Genomic DNA, 16,282 nt, shown 5'->3' with positions numbered 1-16,282 from the left:
TACCCATTTTTGCTTTCCGGGATAATGTTCTCGACTTCCACACATTTTTCAAGGCTCCCAAAATTTTCGCCCCCTCCCCCACCCTATGATCCACTTCCGCTTCCATGGTTCCATCCACTGACAGATCCACTCCCAGATATCTAAAACACTTCACTTCCTCCAGTTTTTCACCATTCAAACTCACCTCCCAATTGACTTGACCCTCAACCCTACTGTACCTAATAACCTTGCTTTTATTCACATTTACTCTTAACTTTCTTCTTCCACACACTTTACCAAACTCCGTCACCAGCTTCTGCAGTTTCTCACATGAATCCGCCACCAGCGCTGTATCATCAGCGAACAACAACTGACTCACTTCCCAAGCTCTCTCATCCCCAACAGACTTCATACTTGCCCCTCTTTCCAAGACTCTTGCATTTACCTCCCTAACAACCCCATCCATAAACAAATTAAACAACCATGGAGACATCACACACCCCTGCCGCAAACCTACATTCACTGAGAACCAATCACTTTCCTCTCTTCCTACACGTACACATGCCTTACATCCTCGATAAAAACTTTTCACTGCTTCTAACAACTTGCCTCCCACACCATATATTCTTAATACCTTCCACAGAGCATCTCTATCAACTCTATCATATGCCTTCTCCAGATCCATAAATGCTACATACAAATCCATTTGCTTTTCTAAGTATTTCTCACATACATTCTTCAAAGCAAACACCTGATCCACACATCCTCTACCACTTCTGAAACCACACTGCTCTTCCCCAATCTGATGCTCTGTACATGCCTTCACCCTCTCAATCAATACCCTCCCATATAATTTACCAGGAATACTCAACAAACTTATACCTCTGTAATTTGAGCACTCACTCTTATCCCCTTTGCCTTTGTACAATGGCACTATGCACGCATTCCGCCAATCCTCAGGCACCTCACCATGAGTCATACATACATTAAATAACCTTACCAACCAGTCAACAATACAGTCACCCCCTTTTTTAATAAATTCCACTGCAATACCATCCAAACCTGCTGCCTTGCCGGCTTTCATCTTCCGCAAAGCTTTTACTACCTCTTCTCTGTTTACCAAATCATTTTCCCTAACCCTCTCACTTTGCACACCACCTCGACCCAAACACCCTATATCTGCTACTCTGTCATCAGACACATTCAACAAACCTTCAAAATACTCATTCCATCTCTTTCTCACATCACCACTACTTGTTATCACCTCCCCATTTACGCCCTTCACTGAAGTTCCCATTTGCTCCCTTGTCTTACGCACCCTATTTACCTCCTTCCAGAACATCTTTTTATATATTTTTATATATATATATATATATATATATATATATATATATATATATATATATTTTTTTTTTTTTTTCAAACTATTCGCCATTTCCCGCGTTAGCGAGGTAACGTTAAGAACAGAGAACTGGGCCTTTGAGGGAATATCCTCACCTGGCCCCTTCTCTGTTCCTTCTTTTGGAAAAAAAAAAAAAAAAAAAAGGAAGGAAACAGACAAAAGAATGGCCCAACGCACCCACATACACATGTATATACATAAACATCCACACACGCACATATACATACCTATACATTTCAATGTATACATATATATATACATACACAGACATATATATATATATATTTTTTTTTTTTTTTTTTTTTTTTTTAGAATACAAGGAGGGGAGGGTTTCTAGGCACCCGTTCCCGTCCCCTGTAGTCACCTTCTTCGACACGTGAAGAATGTGTGGGAAGTATTCTTTCTCCCCTATCCCCAGGGATGTACAGAGCATCAGATTGGGGAAAAGCAGTGTGGTTTCAGAAGTGGAAGAGGATGTGTGGATCAGGTGTTTGCTTTGAAGAATTTATGTGAGAAATACTGAGAAAAGCAAATGGATTTGTATATAACATTTATGGATTTGGAAAAGGCATATGCTAAGAGTTGATAGAGATGCTTTGTGGAAGGTATTAAGAATATATGGTGTGGGAGGCAAGTTGTTAGAAGCATTGAAAACTTTTTAATGAGAATGTAAGGCATGTGTACAAGTATGGAGAGAGGGAAGTGATTGGTTCTCAGTGAATGTTGGTTTGTGGGGGGGGGTGGCATGATGTGTCCATGGTTGTTTGATTTGTTTATGGATGGGGTTGTTAGGGAGATGAATGCAAGAGTTTTGGAAAGAGGGGCAAGTATGCAGTCTGTTGTGGATGAGAGAGCTTGGGAAGTGAGTCAGTTGTACGTTGATGATACAGCACTGGTGGCTGATTTGGGTGAGAAACTGCAGAAGCTGGTGGCCGAGTTTGGTGGGATGTGTGAAAGAAGAAAGCTGAGAGTAAATGTGAATAAGAGTAAGGTTATTAGGTTCAGTATGGTTAAGGGACAAGTCAATTGGGAGGTAAGTTAGAATGGAGAAAAACTAAAGGAAGTAGTGTTTTAGATATCTGGGAGTGGATTTGGCAGAGAATGGAACCATGGAAGCGGAAGTGAGTCACAGGGTGGGGGAGGGGGCGAAAGTTCTGGGAGCATTGAAAAATGTGTGGAAGGTGAGAACATTATTTCGGAAAGCAAAAATGGGTATGTTTGAAGGAATAGTGGTTCCAACAATGTTATATGGTTGCGAGGCGTGGGCTATAGGTAAAGTTTTGCGGAGGAGGGTAGATGTGTTTGAAGTGAGATGTTTGAGGACAATGTGGTGTGAGGTGGTTTGATGGAGTAAGTAATGAAAGGGCAAGAGCTTTTGTGTGGAGATGAAAAGTGTGGTTGAGAGCAGAAGTGTGTTTTGAAATGGTTTGGTCACAGTGAGAGTGAGGAAAGGTTGACCAAGGATATATGTGTCAGAGGTGGAGGGAATGGGAAGTGGGAGACCAAATTGGAGGTGTAAAGATGGAGTGAAAAAACTTTGAGTGATCGTGGCCTAAACATGTAGGAGGGTGAAAGATGTGCAAGGAATAGAGTGAATTGGAACGATGTGGTCTACCGGGGTTGACGTGCTGTCAGTGGATTGAACCAGGGCATAAGTGTCTGGGGTAAACCATGGAAAGTTTTATGGGGCCTGGATGTGGAAAGGGAGCTGTGATTTCGGTGCATTATGCATGACAGGTAGAGACTGAACGAATGTGGCCTTTGTCTTTTCCTAGCACTACCTCGCACGCTCGCGGGGGAAAGGGGTTATTTCGTGTGGCAGGGTGACGACAGGAATGAATAAAGGCAGCAAGTCTGAATTATGGATATGTGTATATTTTTTTTTTTTCATACTATTCGCCATTTCCCGCGATAGCGAGGTAGCGTTAAGAACAGAGGACTGGGCCTTTTTTTGGAATATCCTCACCTGGCCCCCTCTGTTCCTTCTTTTGGAAAATTAAAAAAAAAAAAAAAAAGAGAGAGGGGAGGATTTCCAGCCCCCCGCTCCCTCCCCTTTTAGTCGCCTTCTACGACACGCAGGGAATACGTGGGATGTATTCTTAATCCCCTATCCCCAGGGATAAGATATGTGTATATATATATATATATATATATTGAAATGTTTATATATGTGTATATATATATATATATGTGTATATATATATATATATGTGTATATATATGTGTATATATATATATATATATATATATATATATATATATATATATATATATTGAAATGTTTAGGTTTGTATATGTGCGTGTGTGGATGTGTATGTATATGCATGTGTATTTGGGTGGGTTGGTCCATTCTTTCGTCTGTTTCCTTGCACTGCTTTGCTAACGCGGGAGACAGCGACAAAGTGTAATATAACAATGGCACTATACATGCATTCCACCAATCCTCAGGCACTTCCATGATCCATACATAGATTGAATAACTTTTTCAATCAATCAACAACATTCACCCCTTAAATTCATCTGCAGCTCGTCCACTCTTGTCACGTTTCTGGATTTAATCTTCCACAAGGCTTTCACCACCTCTTCTCTTTTCACCAGACCACTCCCTGACCTCTCACTTTGCACACCATCCTGACCAAAACACCCTACAACTCCCACCGTTATGAAACACGTTGAACACTCCCTCAAAATAATCGCCTGATCTTGCTCCATGAATACCTATTATCACTTCCCCCTTTGACCTTTACTGTTCCCATTTGTTCTCTTGTCTTTCACATTATTTACCCCCATCCAAAACATTTTTTTATTCTTCATGTCTAATGATACTCTGCCACCAACTCGTTTTTGCCCTCTCAACTCCTGCACCATCCTCTTTGCTTCCTGCTGCTTTTTCTTGTATATCTGTCATTTGCACTCCTTCCTTGCGAGTACCACTCATTTGCACTCCTTTCTTGCAAGTACCACTCATTTGCACTCCTGTCTTGCAAGTACCACTCCTGTGAACTCCTTTCTTGCAAGTACCACTCCTGTGAACTCCTTTCTTGCAAGTACCACTCATTTGCACTCCTTTCTTGCAAGTACCACTCATTTGCACTCCTTTCTTGCAAGTACCACTCATTTGCACTCCTTTCTTGCAAGTACCACTCATTTGCACTCCTTTCTTGCAAGTACCACTCATTTGCACTCCTTTCTTGCAAGTACCACTCATTTGCACTCCTTTCTTGCAAGTACCACTCATTTGCACTCCTTTCTTGCAAGTACCACTCATTTGCACTCCTTTCTTGCAAGTACCACTCATTTGCACTCCTTGCAAGTACCACTCATTTGCACTCCTTTCTTGCAAGTACCACTCATTTGCACTCCTTTCTTGCAAGTACCACTCATTTGCACTCCTTTCTTGCAAGTACCACTCATTTGCACTCCTTTCTTGCAAGTACCACTCATTTGCACTCCTTTCTTGCAAGTACCACTCATTTGCACTCCTTTCTTGCAAGTACCACTCATTTGCACTCCTTTCTTGCAAGTACCACTCATTTGCACTCCTTTCTTGCAAGTACCACTCATTTGCACTCCTTTCTTGCAAGTACCACTCATTTGGTCTCCTTTCTTGCATGTACCAATCATTTGCGCTCCTTTCTTGCAAGTACCACTCATTTGCGCTCCTTTCTTGCAAGTACCACTCATTTGCGCTCCTTTCTTGCAAGTACCACTCATTTGCGCTCCTTTCTTGCAAGTACCACTCATTTGCGCTCCTTTCTTGCAAGTACCACTCATTTGCACTCCTTTCTTGCAAGTACCACTCATTTGCACTCCTTTCTTGCAAGTACCACTCATTTGCACTCCTTTCTTGCAAGTACCACTCATTTGCACTCCTTTCTTGCAAGTACCACTCATTTGCACTCCTTTCTTGCAAGTACCACTCATTTGCACTCCTTTCTTGCAAGTACCACTCATTTGCACTCCTTTCTTGCAAGTACCACTCATTTGCACTCCTTTCTTGCAAGTACCACTCATTTGCACTCCTTTCTTGCAAGTACCACTCATTTGCACTCCTTTCTTGCAAGTACCACTCATTTGCACTCCTTTCTTGCAAGTACCACTCATTTGCACTCCTTTCTTGCAAGTACCACTCATTTGCACTCCTTTCTTGCAAGTACCACTCATTTGCACTCCTTTCTTGCAAGTACCACTCATTTGCACTCCTTTCTTGCAAGTACCACTCATTTGCGCTCCTTTCTTGCAAGTACCACTCATTTGCGCTCCTTTCTTGCAAGTACCACTCATTTGCGCTCCTTTCTTGCAAGTACCACTCATTTGCGCTCCTTTCTTGCAAGTACCACTCATTTGCGCTCCTTTCTTGCAAGTACCACTCATTTGCACTCCTTTCTTGCAAGTACCACTCATTTGCACTCCTTTCTTGCAAGTACCACTCATTTGCACTCCTTTCTTGCAAGTACCACTCATTTGCACTCCTTTCTTGCAAGTACCACTCATTTGCACTCCTTTCTTGCAAGTACCACTCATTTGCACTCCTTTCTTGCAAGTACCACTCATTTGCACTCCTTTCTTGCAAGTACCACTCATTTGCACTCCTTTCTTGCAAGTACCACTCATTTGCACTCCTTTCTTGCAAGTACCACTCATTTGCACTCCTTTCTTGCAAGTACCACTCATTTGCACTCCTTTCTTGCAAGTACCACTCATTTGCACTCCTTTCTTGCAAGTACCACTCATTTGCACTCCTTTCTTGCAAGTACCACTCATTTGCACTCCTTTCTTGCAAGTACCACTCATTTGCACTCCTTTCTTGCAAGTACCACTCATTTGCACTCCTTTCTTGCAAGTACCACTCATTTGCACTCCTTTCTTGCAAGTACCACTCATTTGCACTCCTTTCTTGCAAGTACCACTCATTTGCACTCCTTTCTTGCAAGTACCACTCATTTGCACTCCTTTCTTGCAAGTACCACTCATTTGCACTCCTTTCTTGCAAGTACCACTCATTTGCACTCCTTTCTTGCAAGTACCACTCATTTGCACTCCTTTCTTGCAAGTACCACTCATTTGCACTCCTTTCTTGCAAGTACCACTCATTTGCACTCCTTTCTTGCAAGTACCACTCATTTGCACTCCTTTCTTGCAAGTACCACTCATTTGCACTCCTTTCTTGCAAGTACCACTCATTTGCACTCCTTTCTTGCAAGTACCACTCATTTGCACTCCTTTCTTGCAAGTACCACTCATTTGCACTCCTTTCTTGCAAGCACCACTCATTTGCACTCCTTTCTTGCAAGCACCACTCATTTGCACTCCTTTCTTGCAAGCACCACTCATTTGCACTCCTTTCTTGCAAGCACCACTCATTTGCACTCCTTTCTTGCAAGCACCACTCATTTGCACTCCTTTCTTGCAAGCACCACTCATTTGCACTCCTTTCTTGCAAGCACCACTCATTTGCACTCCTTTCTTGCAAGCACCACTCATTTGCACTCCTTTCTTGCAAGCACCACTCATTTGCACTCCTTTCTTGCAAGCACCACTCATTTGCACTCCTTTCTTGCAAGCACCACTCATTTGCACTCCTTTCTTGCAAGCACCACTCATTTGCACTCCTTTCTTGCAAGCACCACTCATTTGCACTCCTTTCTTGCAAGCACCACTCATTTGCACTCCTTTCTTGCAAGCACCACTCATTTGCACTCCTTTCTTGCAAGCACCACTCATTTGCACTCCTTTCTTGCAAGCACCACTCATTTGCACTCCTTTCTTGCAAGCACCCCTCATTTGCACTCCTTTCTTGCAAGCACCACTCATTTGCACTCCTTTCTTGCAAGTACCACTCATTTGCACTCCTTCCTTGCAAGTACCATCCAAATGCCTCTTTCTCTCTTGCAACTTCATCCCACCACTTGCTACACTTTCTAATAGCACATTTACATGCCTATCAAATAATACATAATCTAATAATGCCCTTTGACCACCTGCTCCCTTACATACACTTGTTTATGTATCTTTTTAATTAAGGTCTTCCCATCACCAGTCTTTTCAGCACACTGATGCACAAGCTCATTTCCATTCACAGCACTGAATATTCCCTGTGCTCCAATTGTATCCTCGACTGTCATTACTTGCTTTCATATTCAGAGCACTCGTCACTAAATACCCGGTCTTGTGCACCAAAACTGCTGACATGCTTCCTCACCTGTTCCCAAAACACTTGCCTCTCTTGGTCTTTCTTCCCATGGCCAGATGTTTAAGCACCTACATAATTACCCATCTCTTGCCATCCAATTTGTTTAACGCACATCGTTAGAATTTACCTTACACTCTGTTGCCCTCTCCCACAACTTCTGCTTAAGGAGTAGTGCTACTTCTTCAGTTCTTGTCCTCCCGCCAACTCCAGACGTTTCCAAACCATTCTTTTCCTTTACCCTTCTGCTTTGTTTCACTCAAATCCAGAACATCCAGGTTTCTTTCCTCAGTCAATACCAATACCTCCTTTTTTCTCATCTTGGTTACATCCACACACATTCATACACCCCAATCTGATCCTTTGAGGAGGATGAGCACTCCCAGCTTGACTCCTGTTTCCTCTTTCAGAAATTGAAATGGAAGGGGTGGGTTCCAGCCCTATGCTCCTGCCCCATTTAGTCAACAACCACCTTTGGGGAGTACATAAACATATGTACATACATATACAAGTATATATTCATATTTGCTCACATTTATTCATTCCTGGTGTCATCCTGGTCCATAGGAAATGCCACCACAACCCCCTGCGACTGAGGTAGCACCAGGAAATGTTCAAAGAAAGGCCACATCTCACATCCATTCTCTATCTGTCGGGTGTAATGCATCAAAACCACAGCTTCCCATCTACATCCAGGCCCCACAGACCTTTCCATGGTATACCCCAGACGTTTTACATGCCCAGGTTCAGTCCATTGATGGCATGTCATCCCAGGTATACCACATTATTCCAATTCACTTTTTGCCTTGCACACCATTTCAATGAACCCTCTTCTCACTAAACCAAAGGGGGCAGGAGTGGGGGCTGGATACCCTCCCCTCCTTGAATTTCAATTTCTAAAAGGGGAAACAGGAGTTGAGCAGGGAGTGCTCATCCTCCTAGAAGGCTCATTGGGGTGTCTGACTATGTGGATGTAACCAAGATGAGAAGAAAGGAGGGATAGGTAGTATGTTTGAGGAAAGAAACCTGGAGTAAAGTCAGGTTGGTGAGAGGACAAGAGCTAAGGAAGGAGTAGCACTACTGAAGCAGGAGTTGTGGGAGTATGTGATAGTGTAAGAAAGTAAATTCTAGATTGATGTGGGTAAAATAAAGTGGATAGAGAGATGGGTGGTTACTGGTACTTGTGCACATGGTCATGAGAAGAAACATCGTGAGGCAAGTGTTTTAGGAGCAGCTGAGTTAGTGTGTCAGCAGATTTGATGCTGAGAGGGGCAGCTGGAGGGATGTCTGATTACTGTCTTCTGGAAGTGAAGGTGAAGATTTATAGAGGTTTTCAAGAAAAGAGAGAATGTTTAGACAAGTGGTGAAAGTGAGCATGCATGGAAAGGAGACTTGTGAAAGAAAGTATCAGGAATGATTGAGTGTAGAATGGCAAAGCGTGGGAGCAAATGACGTGAGGGAAGTGGGTGAAGAATGGAATGTATTTAGAGAAGCAGTGATGGCTTGCACAAAGGATGCATGTGGCATAGAAAGGTGGGAGTTGGCCAGATTAGAAAGGTGAATGAGTTATGATGAAGTAAACTTGTTTAGTGAAAGAGAAATGAGAGGTGTTTGGATGATACTTGCAACAAAGTATTGCAAATGACTGGGAGATGTATATAAGTGGCAGGAATTCACATGAAAGGTGCAACGGTTGAGAAAGAGGGCAAATGAGAGAAGGCGAGTATTAAACTTTGCGGAGAATAAGAAGATGTTTAGGAAGGAGGTGAATGTGCAAAAGACGAGAACAAATGGAATTATCGGTAAAGGGGGCAAGTGGATAAGTAAAAACAGGTAGTTATGAAGTGAGAAGGAGATTGAGAGCGTATTTTGAAGATTTGTTGAATGTTTGATAATAGGGTGGCAGATATATGGTGTTTTGGTCAGGGTGGTGTGCAAAGTGAGAGGGTAAGGGAGAATAGTTTCCTTGAGATAAGAGGTAGTGAAAGCTTTGCGAAAGATGAAATCTGGCAAAGCGGTGGATTTGGATGGTATTGCAGTGGAATTTTTAAAAAAAGTGGGTGACTTGTTGATTAGTTGGGAAGGATATTCAATATATGTATGCTGAAGTGCCTGATGATTGGTGGAATGCATGCATTGTGCCATTGTACAAAGGAAAATGGGGTAAAGGTGTGTTCCAACTTCTGAGGCATAAGTTTGAGTAATCCCGGGAATTTATATGGGAGGGTATTGATTGAAAGGGTGAAGGCATGTACAGAGCATCAGATTAGGGAAGAGCAGTGTGGTTTCCGAAGTGGTAGAGAATGTGTGGATCAGGTGTTTGCTTTGAAGAATGAGAAATACTTAGAAAAAGATGGATTTGAATGTAGCATTTATGTATCTGGTGAAGGTATATGACTGAATTGATAGAGATGCTTTGTGGAGGGTCTTAAGGGTATATGGTGTAGGAAGTAAGTTGTTAGAAGCATTGAAAAGTTGTTACCAAGGGTGTAAGGCATGTGTACCAGTAGGAAGAGAGGAAAGTGATTAGTTCCAAGTGTGTGGCAGGGGTGTGTCATTTCCTCATGGTTTAATTTGTTTTTGGATGAGGTGGTTAGGGAGGTAAATGCAATAGTTTTGAAGAGGGGGTAAATGCAAGAGTTTTGGAGAGGGGTGAGTATGCAGTCTTAGGAATGAGAGGGCCTGGGAAGTGTCAGTTATTGTTTGATGATACAGCTCTGGCAGCTGATTTGAGTGAGAAACTGCTGTAGTTGGTGACAGACTGGAAAAGTATGTGAAAGGAGGAAGTTGATAGTAAATGAATGAAATCAGGGTTATTAGGTTCAGTAGGGTCGAGGAAAATCTAGAGTTAAAAAGATGAGTTAGTGTTAAGAAGTGTGATGAGAAATTTTGTGTGGGCAGAATGCCAGTAGTTGGGTGAAACAGGAAGATAAGACAACTACTTGGGTAAGAGGAGTGCAACTTGACAGCTTCTGAGGTACTGGCTTGCTATGCAGCTGTTACTAATCCTCCTGATACCCAGGAGGGTAGCACTGGTTAATATACCCCCTTGGTCATTGCCTGCCTACCACCTACAGTGTTTTAATTTTTTTTTATGCTTGGCATTGAAAATAAGGTTTTCCCTCTTAACCACCTGCCCATGCACTATACTCTCTTTCTCCTGAATGCAGAGGGTGTAATGGTGGCTGAGCGGGACCTCTTCATGCCTAAGCACCCAGAACTCGAGAAGATTCCTAACTTGCATGTCATCAAAGCCCTTCAGGTGAGTAGATAAGTGTTAGTTTTTGACTGTAAGCCTTTCCCATGCCCATCTTTTTCAAGGTTTCCCAAAAGTTTTCTGAATACTGGTTGAGCATCCCTAATCTGAAAATCCAAAATCTGAAACATTATGAGCAGTGGCATGGCATTCCAAATGGAGAATTCCACACCTTACATCACTAACCCATGCAGGGCTCTGAAGATTTGTTGGTGCCAGTTTGTTACAAACCATCTTCACCACCAGATGTATGTACATTACTCGGTGTTCTTTGCTTATTCTTTCCTCTGTGTGAACAAGTTTAAGAAAATAGTTGCTTATCAGTAGCATATAGATTCACTGTCAGGAATGAAGGTGATGCCAAACAACCACAGATTGTCCACATGGGCAGATGACATGGACACCTTAGCTTTCTGCGCAGAATTTAAGATATTGTATACACTACCTTCAGGCTATGTGTATAAGTTTTATGTGAAAAGAATGGATTTTGTGTTTAGACTTGGGGCTTCATCCTCAAGATATCTTTATCTATAATCCATTATGACAAATGTGGAAAACAGGATGGTATGGAAACAAACAGGTTAGAGCTGAGACATAACTCTGTGTTTCAAACTTTTATTGGTGTTCCACAGGAGATAGTAATTTTCAGCATTCAGCTGGACCATATTTCCCAGCAAGTGATGGTCACCTGGCTGGACACCTTGAAGATCCCTGTCTGATTGGATCACTTGTCCTGCTGCCTCCACTCGTTCATAGCGATCTCTGTTGCCTTATGTGACCAGCAGATGAACCCAGTCCTTTTGTTAAAGTTGTTCTAAATCCATTCCTCTAGGTAAGCTCTTGCTTTATCACTAGACCGTCACTTGCTGGGGAATGTGGTCCTGCTGAATGCTGGAATTGGTATCTCCTGAGGAAGACCGTCGATTAGTCGAAACATTGAGGTATTGAGGGTCTTACCCATCTTGTTTTCCACTTTTTTTCATATTCACCATTTCCCGCATTAGCAAGGTAGCGTTAAGAGCAGGACTGAGCCTTAGAAGGAATATCCTCAGTTGTTCCCTCCCCCCTCTTTTTTTTTTAAGTAAAAAAATGGGAGAGGAGGTTTTCCAGCCCCCTAGTCTCTCCCTTTTAGTTGCCTTGTATGACATGCAGGGAATACGTTGTTTTTTTTTTTTTTTTTTTTTTTTTTTTGTACTTTTCGCTGTCTCCCACGTTAGCAAGGTAATGCAAGGAAACATGAAAGAATGGCCCAACCCACCATCATAGACATGTATATACATTATATACATACATGCATACGGATGTGCAGATATTCCAAAATCTGAAAAACTTCAAAATCCTGAAACCCTTCTAGTCTCGGGCATTTTGAATAAGGGATACCTCCTGTAGCAGTTTTAAAATTTATACATCGAAAAAGTAGTGCTCTTACAGAAAAAGCTGCACCCAAAATATTTTATTTGAAATGTTATTTTTGAAAGTATATAATGAAACACGTACAGGTTTTACCTCTTTAATCTAGCAACCTTTGGACCTGGCCATTGTGGAAAACAGGAGAGGATCTCGAAGTCACACACAGTTGACAATCCGATCTCATGGTACTCGCACAAAAGTTTTAGTTCTTTGGTGCCTTTGCGTTGGTAACAGTGCCGCACTGATGGCAGATACACAAACTAATAACTAATGGCAGCAGATTCAAGACATGCTGGACCATGGTAATTTTTGGATAACGAAGTGCTGGATTAGAGGGGTGCAACCCGTACTGCATGTCCAAGTTATCTCAAAATATTAAAATTTTGTAATAGATAATTGCTTTTTTGAACTTTAGATTTTAGAAGATTAGAAATATAGGTAAGTGACAGCTTGATGTAGAAATACATAAATTAGATTTTAGAAGACAGTACAAAATAAAGAAAAGTGACAGCTTGACAGAAATGCATAAATGTGCTTTGGTAACTTTTGAGGGGGATAGAATATGATTACTAACATTAGTGACACTGCCATCAATCATTGCTTTACATACCTGCTTGTCTTTCCAAGTATTGCATCAACTAGTTCATTAATGTATGAAGGGAACTGCAGAAATTCCTATGCAAATTCTCATGATCAGTTGTACAGCTGTGTTATTCTAAAAGCAGGTAGTTGAGCAAGTGTGGTAAGAGATAAAGATAACTTTGTAGTCCTTTCCATAGCATCAGCAGGACAACCCTAGCTGGACTCGCATTATTTTGAAGTATTAACTTTATTTTGTATGTGTATAGGCATTTCATATTCATCACTACTTAGCTTATTTGGACGAAAAAAAATAGCGGAAAGGCAAGCAGAAATAAACGAGATGCTTGTAGTTCCTCCGTGAGATGCTTTCCGGTTCTGTCATCTGAACTTGATAAATGCTGGAGTCTGAGCTTGCCTCATTTGATGAGATATCTTCATATGTTGGTCTACATAATCAACATATTCATTATCACTAAGCATATTGTGGTTGAAAAACTAAGTAAAAGTTAATGAAAATAATGCTGCAGCATACTGTAGTCCGCAGGTGTAATAAGTGCTTGTAATGCCATGTCTTGTGAGAAACCATACCTACCTTGCTCTTGTCCATTGGTAATGATATAGAAAACATGCCATTATTGTTGGACAATAAGTTTATCCCAAGTATACTTAGGATGATGGGAAGGCTTTAGATTAAATACTGTTGGCTGAAGATTTCCATTTGAAATAACTTATGAGCAGTGTTTGATTTGATATTTTGTGATTTAAGTATTTCAGAAATCTACCTTTTTAATGCCTTTCAAAAGAGTAACTGGCTGGTAAGGATATTTAATGTATGTATGGCTCATGGTGAGATGCCTGAGGATTAGTGGCATGCATACATACTGCCATTGTACAAAGGGGATAAGGGTGAGTGTTCAAATTACAGAGGTATAAGTTTGAGTATTCCTGGGAAATTATATGGGAGGATATTGAGAGGGGGAATGCATGTACGAGCATCAGATTAGGGAAGAGCAGTGTGGTTTCAGAAGTGGTAGAGGATGTGTGGATCAGGTGTTTGCTGTGAAGAATGTGTGAGAAATTACTTAGAAAAATATATGGATTTGTATGTAGCTTTTATGGATCTGGAGAATGCATATGATAAAGTTGATGGAGATGCTCTGTGGAAGGTATTAAGAATATATTGTGTGGGAGGCAAGTTGCTAGAAACAGTGAAGTTTTTATCGAGGATGTAAGGCATGTGTACGAGTAGGAAGAGAGGAAAGTGATTGGTTCTCGGTGAATGTTGGTTTGTGACGGGTACGTAATGTCTCCATGGTTATTTAATTTGTTTATGGTTGGGGTTGTTAGGGAGGTGAATGCAACAGTTTTGCAGAGAGGGGCAAGTATGCAATCTGTTGTGGATGAGAGGGCTTGCGAAGTGAGTCGGTTGTTGTTTGCTGATGATGCAATGCTGGTGGCTGATTCGTGTGAGAAACTGCAGAAGCTGGTGACTGAGTTTGGTGGGGTGCGTGAAAGAAGAAAGCTGAAAGTAAATGTGAATAAGAGCAAGGTTATTAGGTACAGTAGGATTGAGTGACGTCTATTGGGAGGTAACTTTGATTGGAGGAAGTGAAGTGTTTTAGATATCTGGGAGCGGATTTGGCAGCGGATGGAACCATGGAAGCGGAAGCGAGTCACAGGGTGGGGGAGGGGGCGAAAGTTCTGGGAGCGTTAAAAAATGTGTGGATGGTGAGAACATTATCTTGGAAAGCAAAAATGGGTACGTTTGAAGGAATAGTGGTTCTAACAATGTTATATGGTTGCAAGGCATGAGCTATAGATACGGTTATGCAAAGGGGTGTGGATGTGCTGGAAATGAGATGTTTGAGGACAGTATGTGGTGTGAGGTGGTTTGATTGAGTAAGTAATGAAAGGGTAAGGGATGCGTGGTATTAAAGAGTCAGGTTGAGAGAGCAGAAGAGGGTGTTTTGAAATGGTGTGGCCACATTAGGAGTGAGTGAGGAAAGATTGACCAAGAGGATATGTGTCAGAGGTGGAGGGAACGAGAAGTGGGAGACCAAATTGGAGGTGGAAAGGTGAAGTGAAAAATATTTTGAGTGATTGGGGCCTGAACATGCAGGAGGGTGAAAGGCATGCAAGGAATAGTGAATTGGAATGATGTGGTATACTGGGGTGGACGTGCTGTCAATGGATTGAACCAGAGCATGTGAAGCGTCTGGGGTAAACCATGGAAAGTTGTGTGGGGCCTGGATGTGGAAAGGGAGCTGTGGTTTTGGTGCATTATTACATGACAGCTAGAGACCGAGTGTGAACGAATGTGGCCTTTGATGTCTTTTCTTAGCGCTACCTCGTGCAAATGAGAGGGGAGGGGGTTGTTATTTCATGTGTGGCAGGGTGGCGATGGGAATGAATAAAGGCAGACTATGAATTATGTACATATGTATATGTCTGTGTGTGTATATATATGTATATGTTGAGATGTATAGGTATGCATATTTGCGTGCGTGGACGTGTATGTATATACATGTGTATGTTGGTGGGTTGGGCCATTCTTTCGTCTGTTTCCTTGTGCTACCTCGCTAACGTGGGAGACAGCGACAAAGCAAAATAAATATATAAATATTTTTCAAATAGTATCTGCTTCCATTTCCCATTACTTTACCAATAAGTGTTTTTCCAGATATTTTATATATTTTCCAAATAGTATCTCCTTCATATTTTTCCAGATATTTTATATATTTTCCAAATAGTATCTCCTTCCATTTTGATATTACTTTACCAACAATAGTTTTCAATGGAGAGCCCTTTGTCTGTTGCATTTCTCAATAAGCTTTTTCTTATTTGCTTAAAGTTTGAAGAAAATGAATTTGTTGGAATTTCATCATGTATGGTTGCATTAATCGTTGACTGATACCATAAGTATGTTATAGATTTCCGGATATTCTTTGCCTTGTTTTCAGAGCCTAAAGTCACGAGGTTATGTAGAACAGAACTTTGCCTGGCGCCATTACTATTGGAGGTTGACTAATGAAGGAATCCAGTACCTCCGTGATTACCTTCATCTACCTGCTGAAGTAAGTGATTTTTTTTTCATTGAGGAAAGTTGTTAAAAGAGATTAGAGGTTCATATTGGAAGGAGGTATTTTTTTTTGTGTGTGTGTGGGGGGGGGGGGATGCCAAACCATTGTACAAATGCATAAAACAAACTGTAAAGTACATTATAGGATCACTAACTGTTGAAATGTAAAAGTGATTTTTACATGTAAAGTAAAAGAACTTCCAGAAAACTAAATACCTTATGTCCAGAATTTTTTCTATAGTGCTAAGCATTTGTCTGTTTGCCATACAGTAAAGTAAATCGTCAGTTTTTTGAGGTGTGATGAGGCAGTTAAGTTGGTCGTGAAAAAGAGAGTTGTATGAGCACTTTATAAAGGGACTGCAAATGATATGAAGGTTATGTAAA

General features: G+C 41.4%; 1 protein-coding gene across 1 annotated transcript in view; it reads left to right on the top strand.

Annotated features, from left to right (window-relative positions):
* Window positions 1-16,282, top strand: part of LOC139748916 (small ribosomal subunit protein eS10-like) — a 31,467-nt gene that overhangs the window by 10,294 nt on the left and 4,891 nt on the right. The window contains exons 3-4 of the mRNA XM_071662278.1: window positions 10,742-10,833; window positions 15,780-15,893. Coding sequence (XP_071518379.1) covers window positions 10,742-10,833; window positions 15,780-15,893 — 206 coding nt within the window. The remainder of the gene's footprint in view (window positions 1-10,741; window positions 10,834-15,779; window positions 15,894-16,282) is intronic.

This window comes from Panulirus ornatus, chromosome 6, assembly GCF_036320965.1.
Source record: "Panulirus ornatus isolate Po-2019 chromosome 6, ASM3632096v1, whole genome shotgun sequence".
In the NCBI taxonomy this organism is placed as follows: Eukaryota; Metazoa; Arthropoda; class Malacostraca; order Decapoda; family Palinuridae; genus Panulirus; species Panulirus ornatus.
Note: the sequence above shows the minus strand (reverse complement) of the source record. Positions and strands in the feature narration are given on the sequence as shown.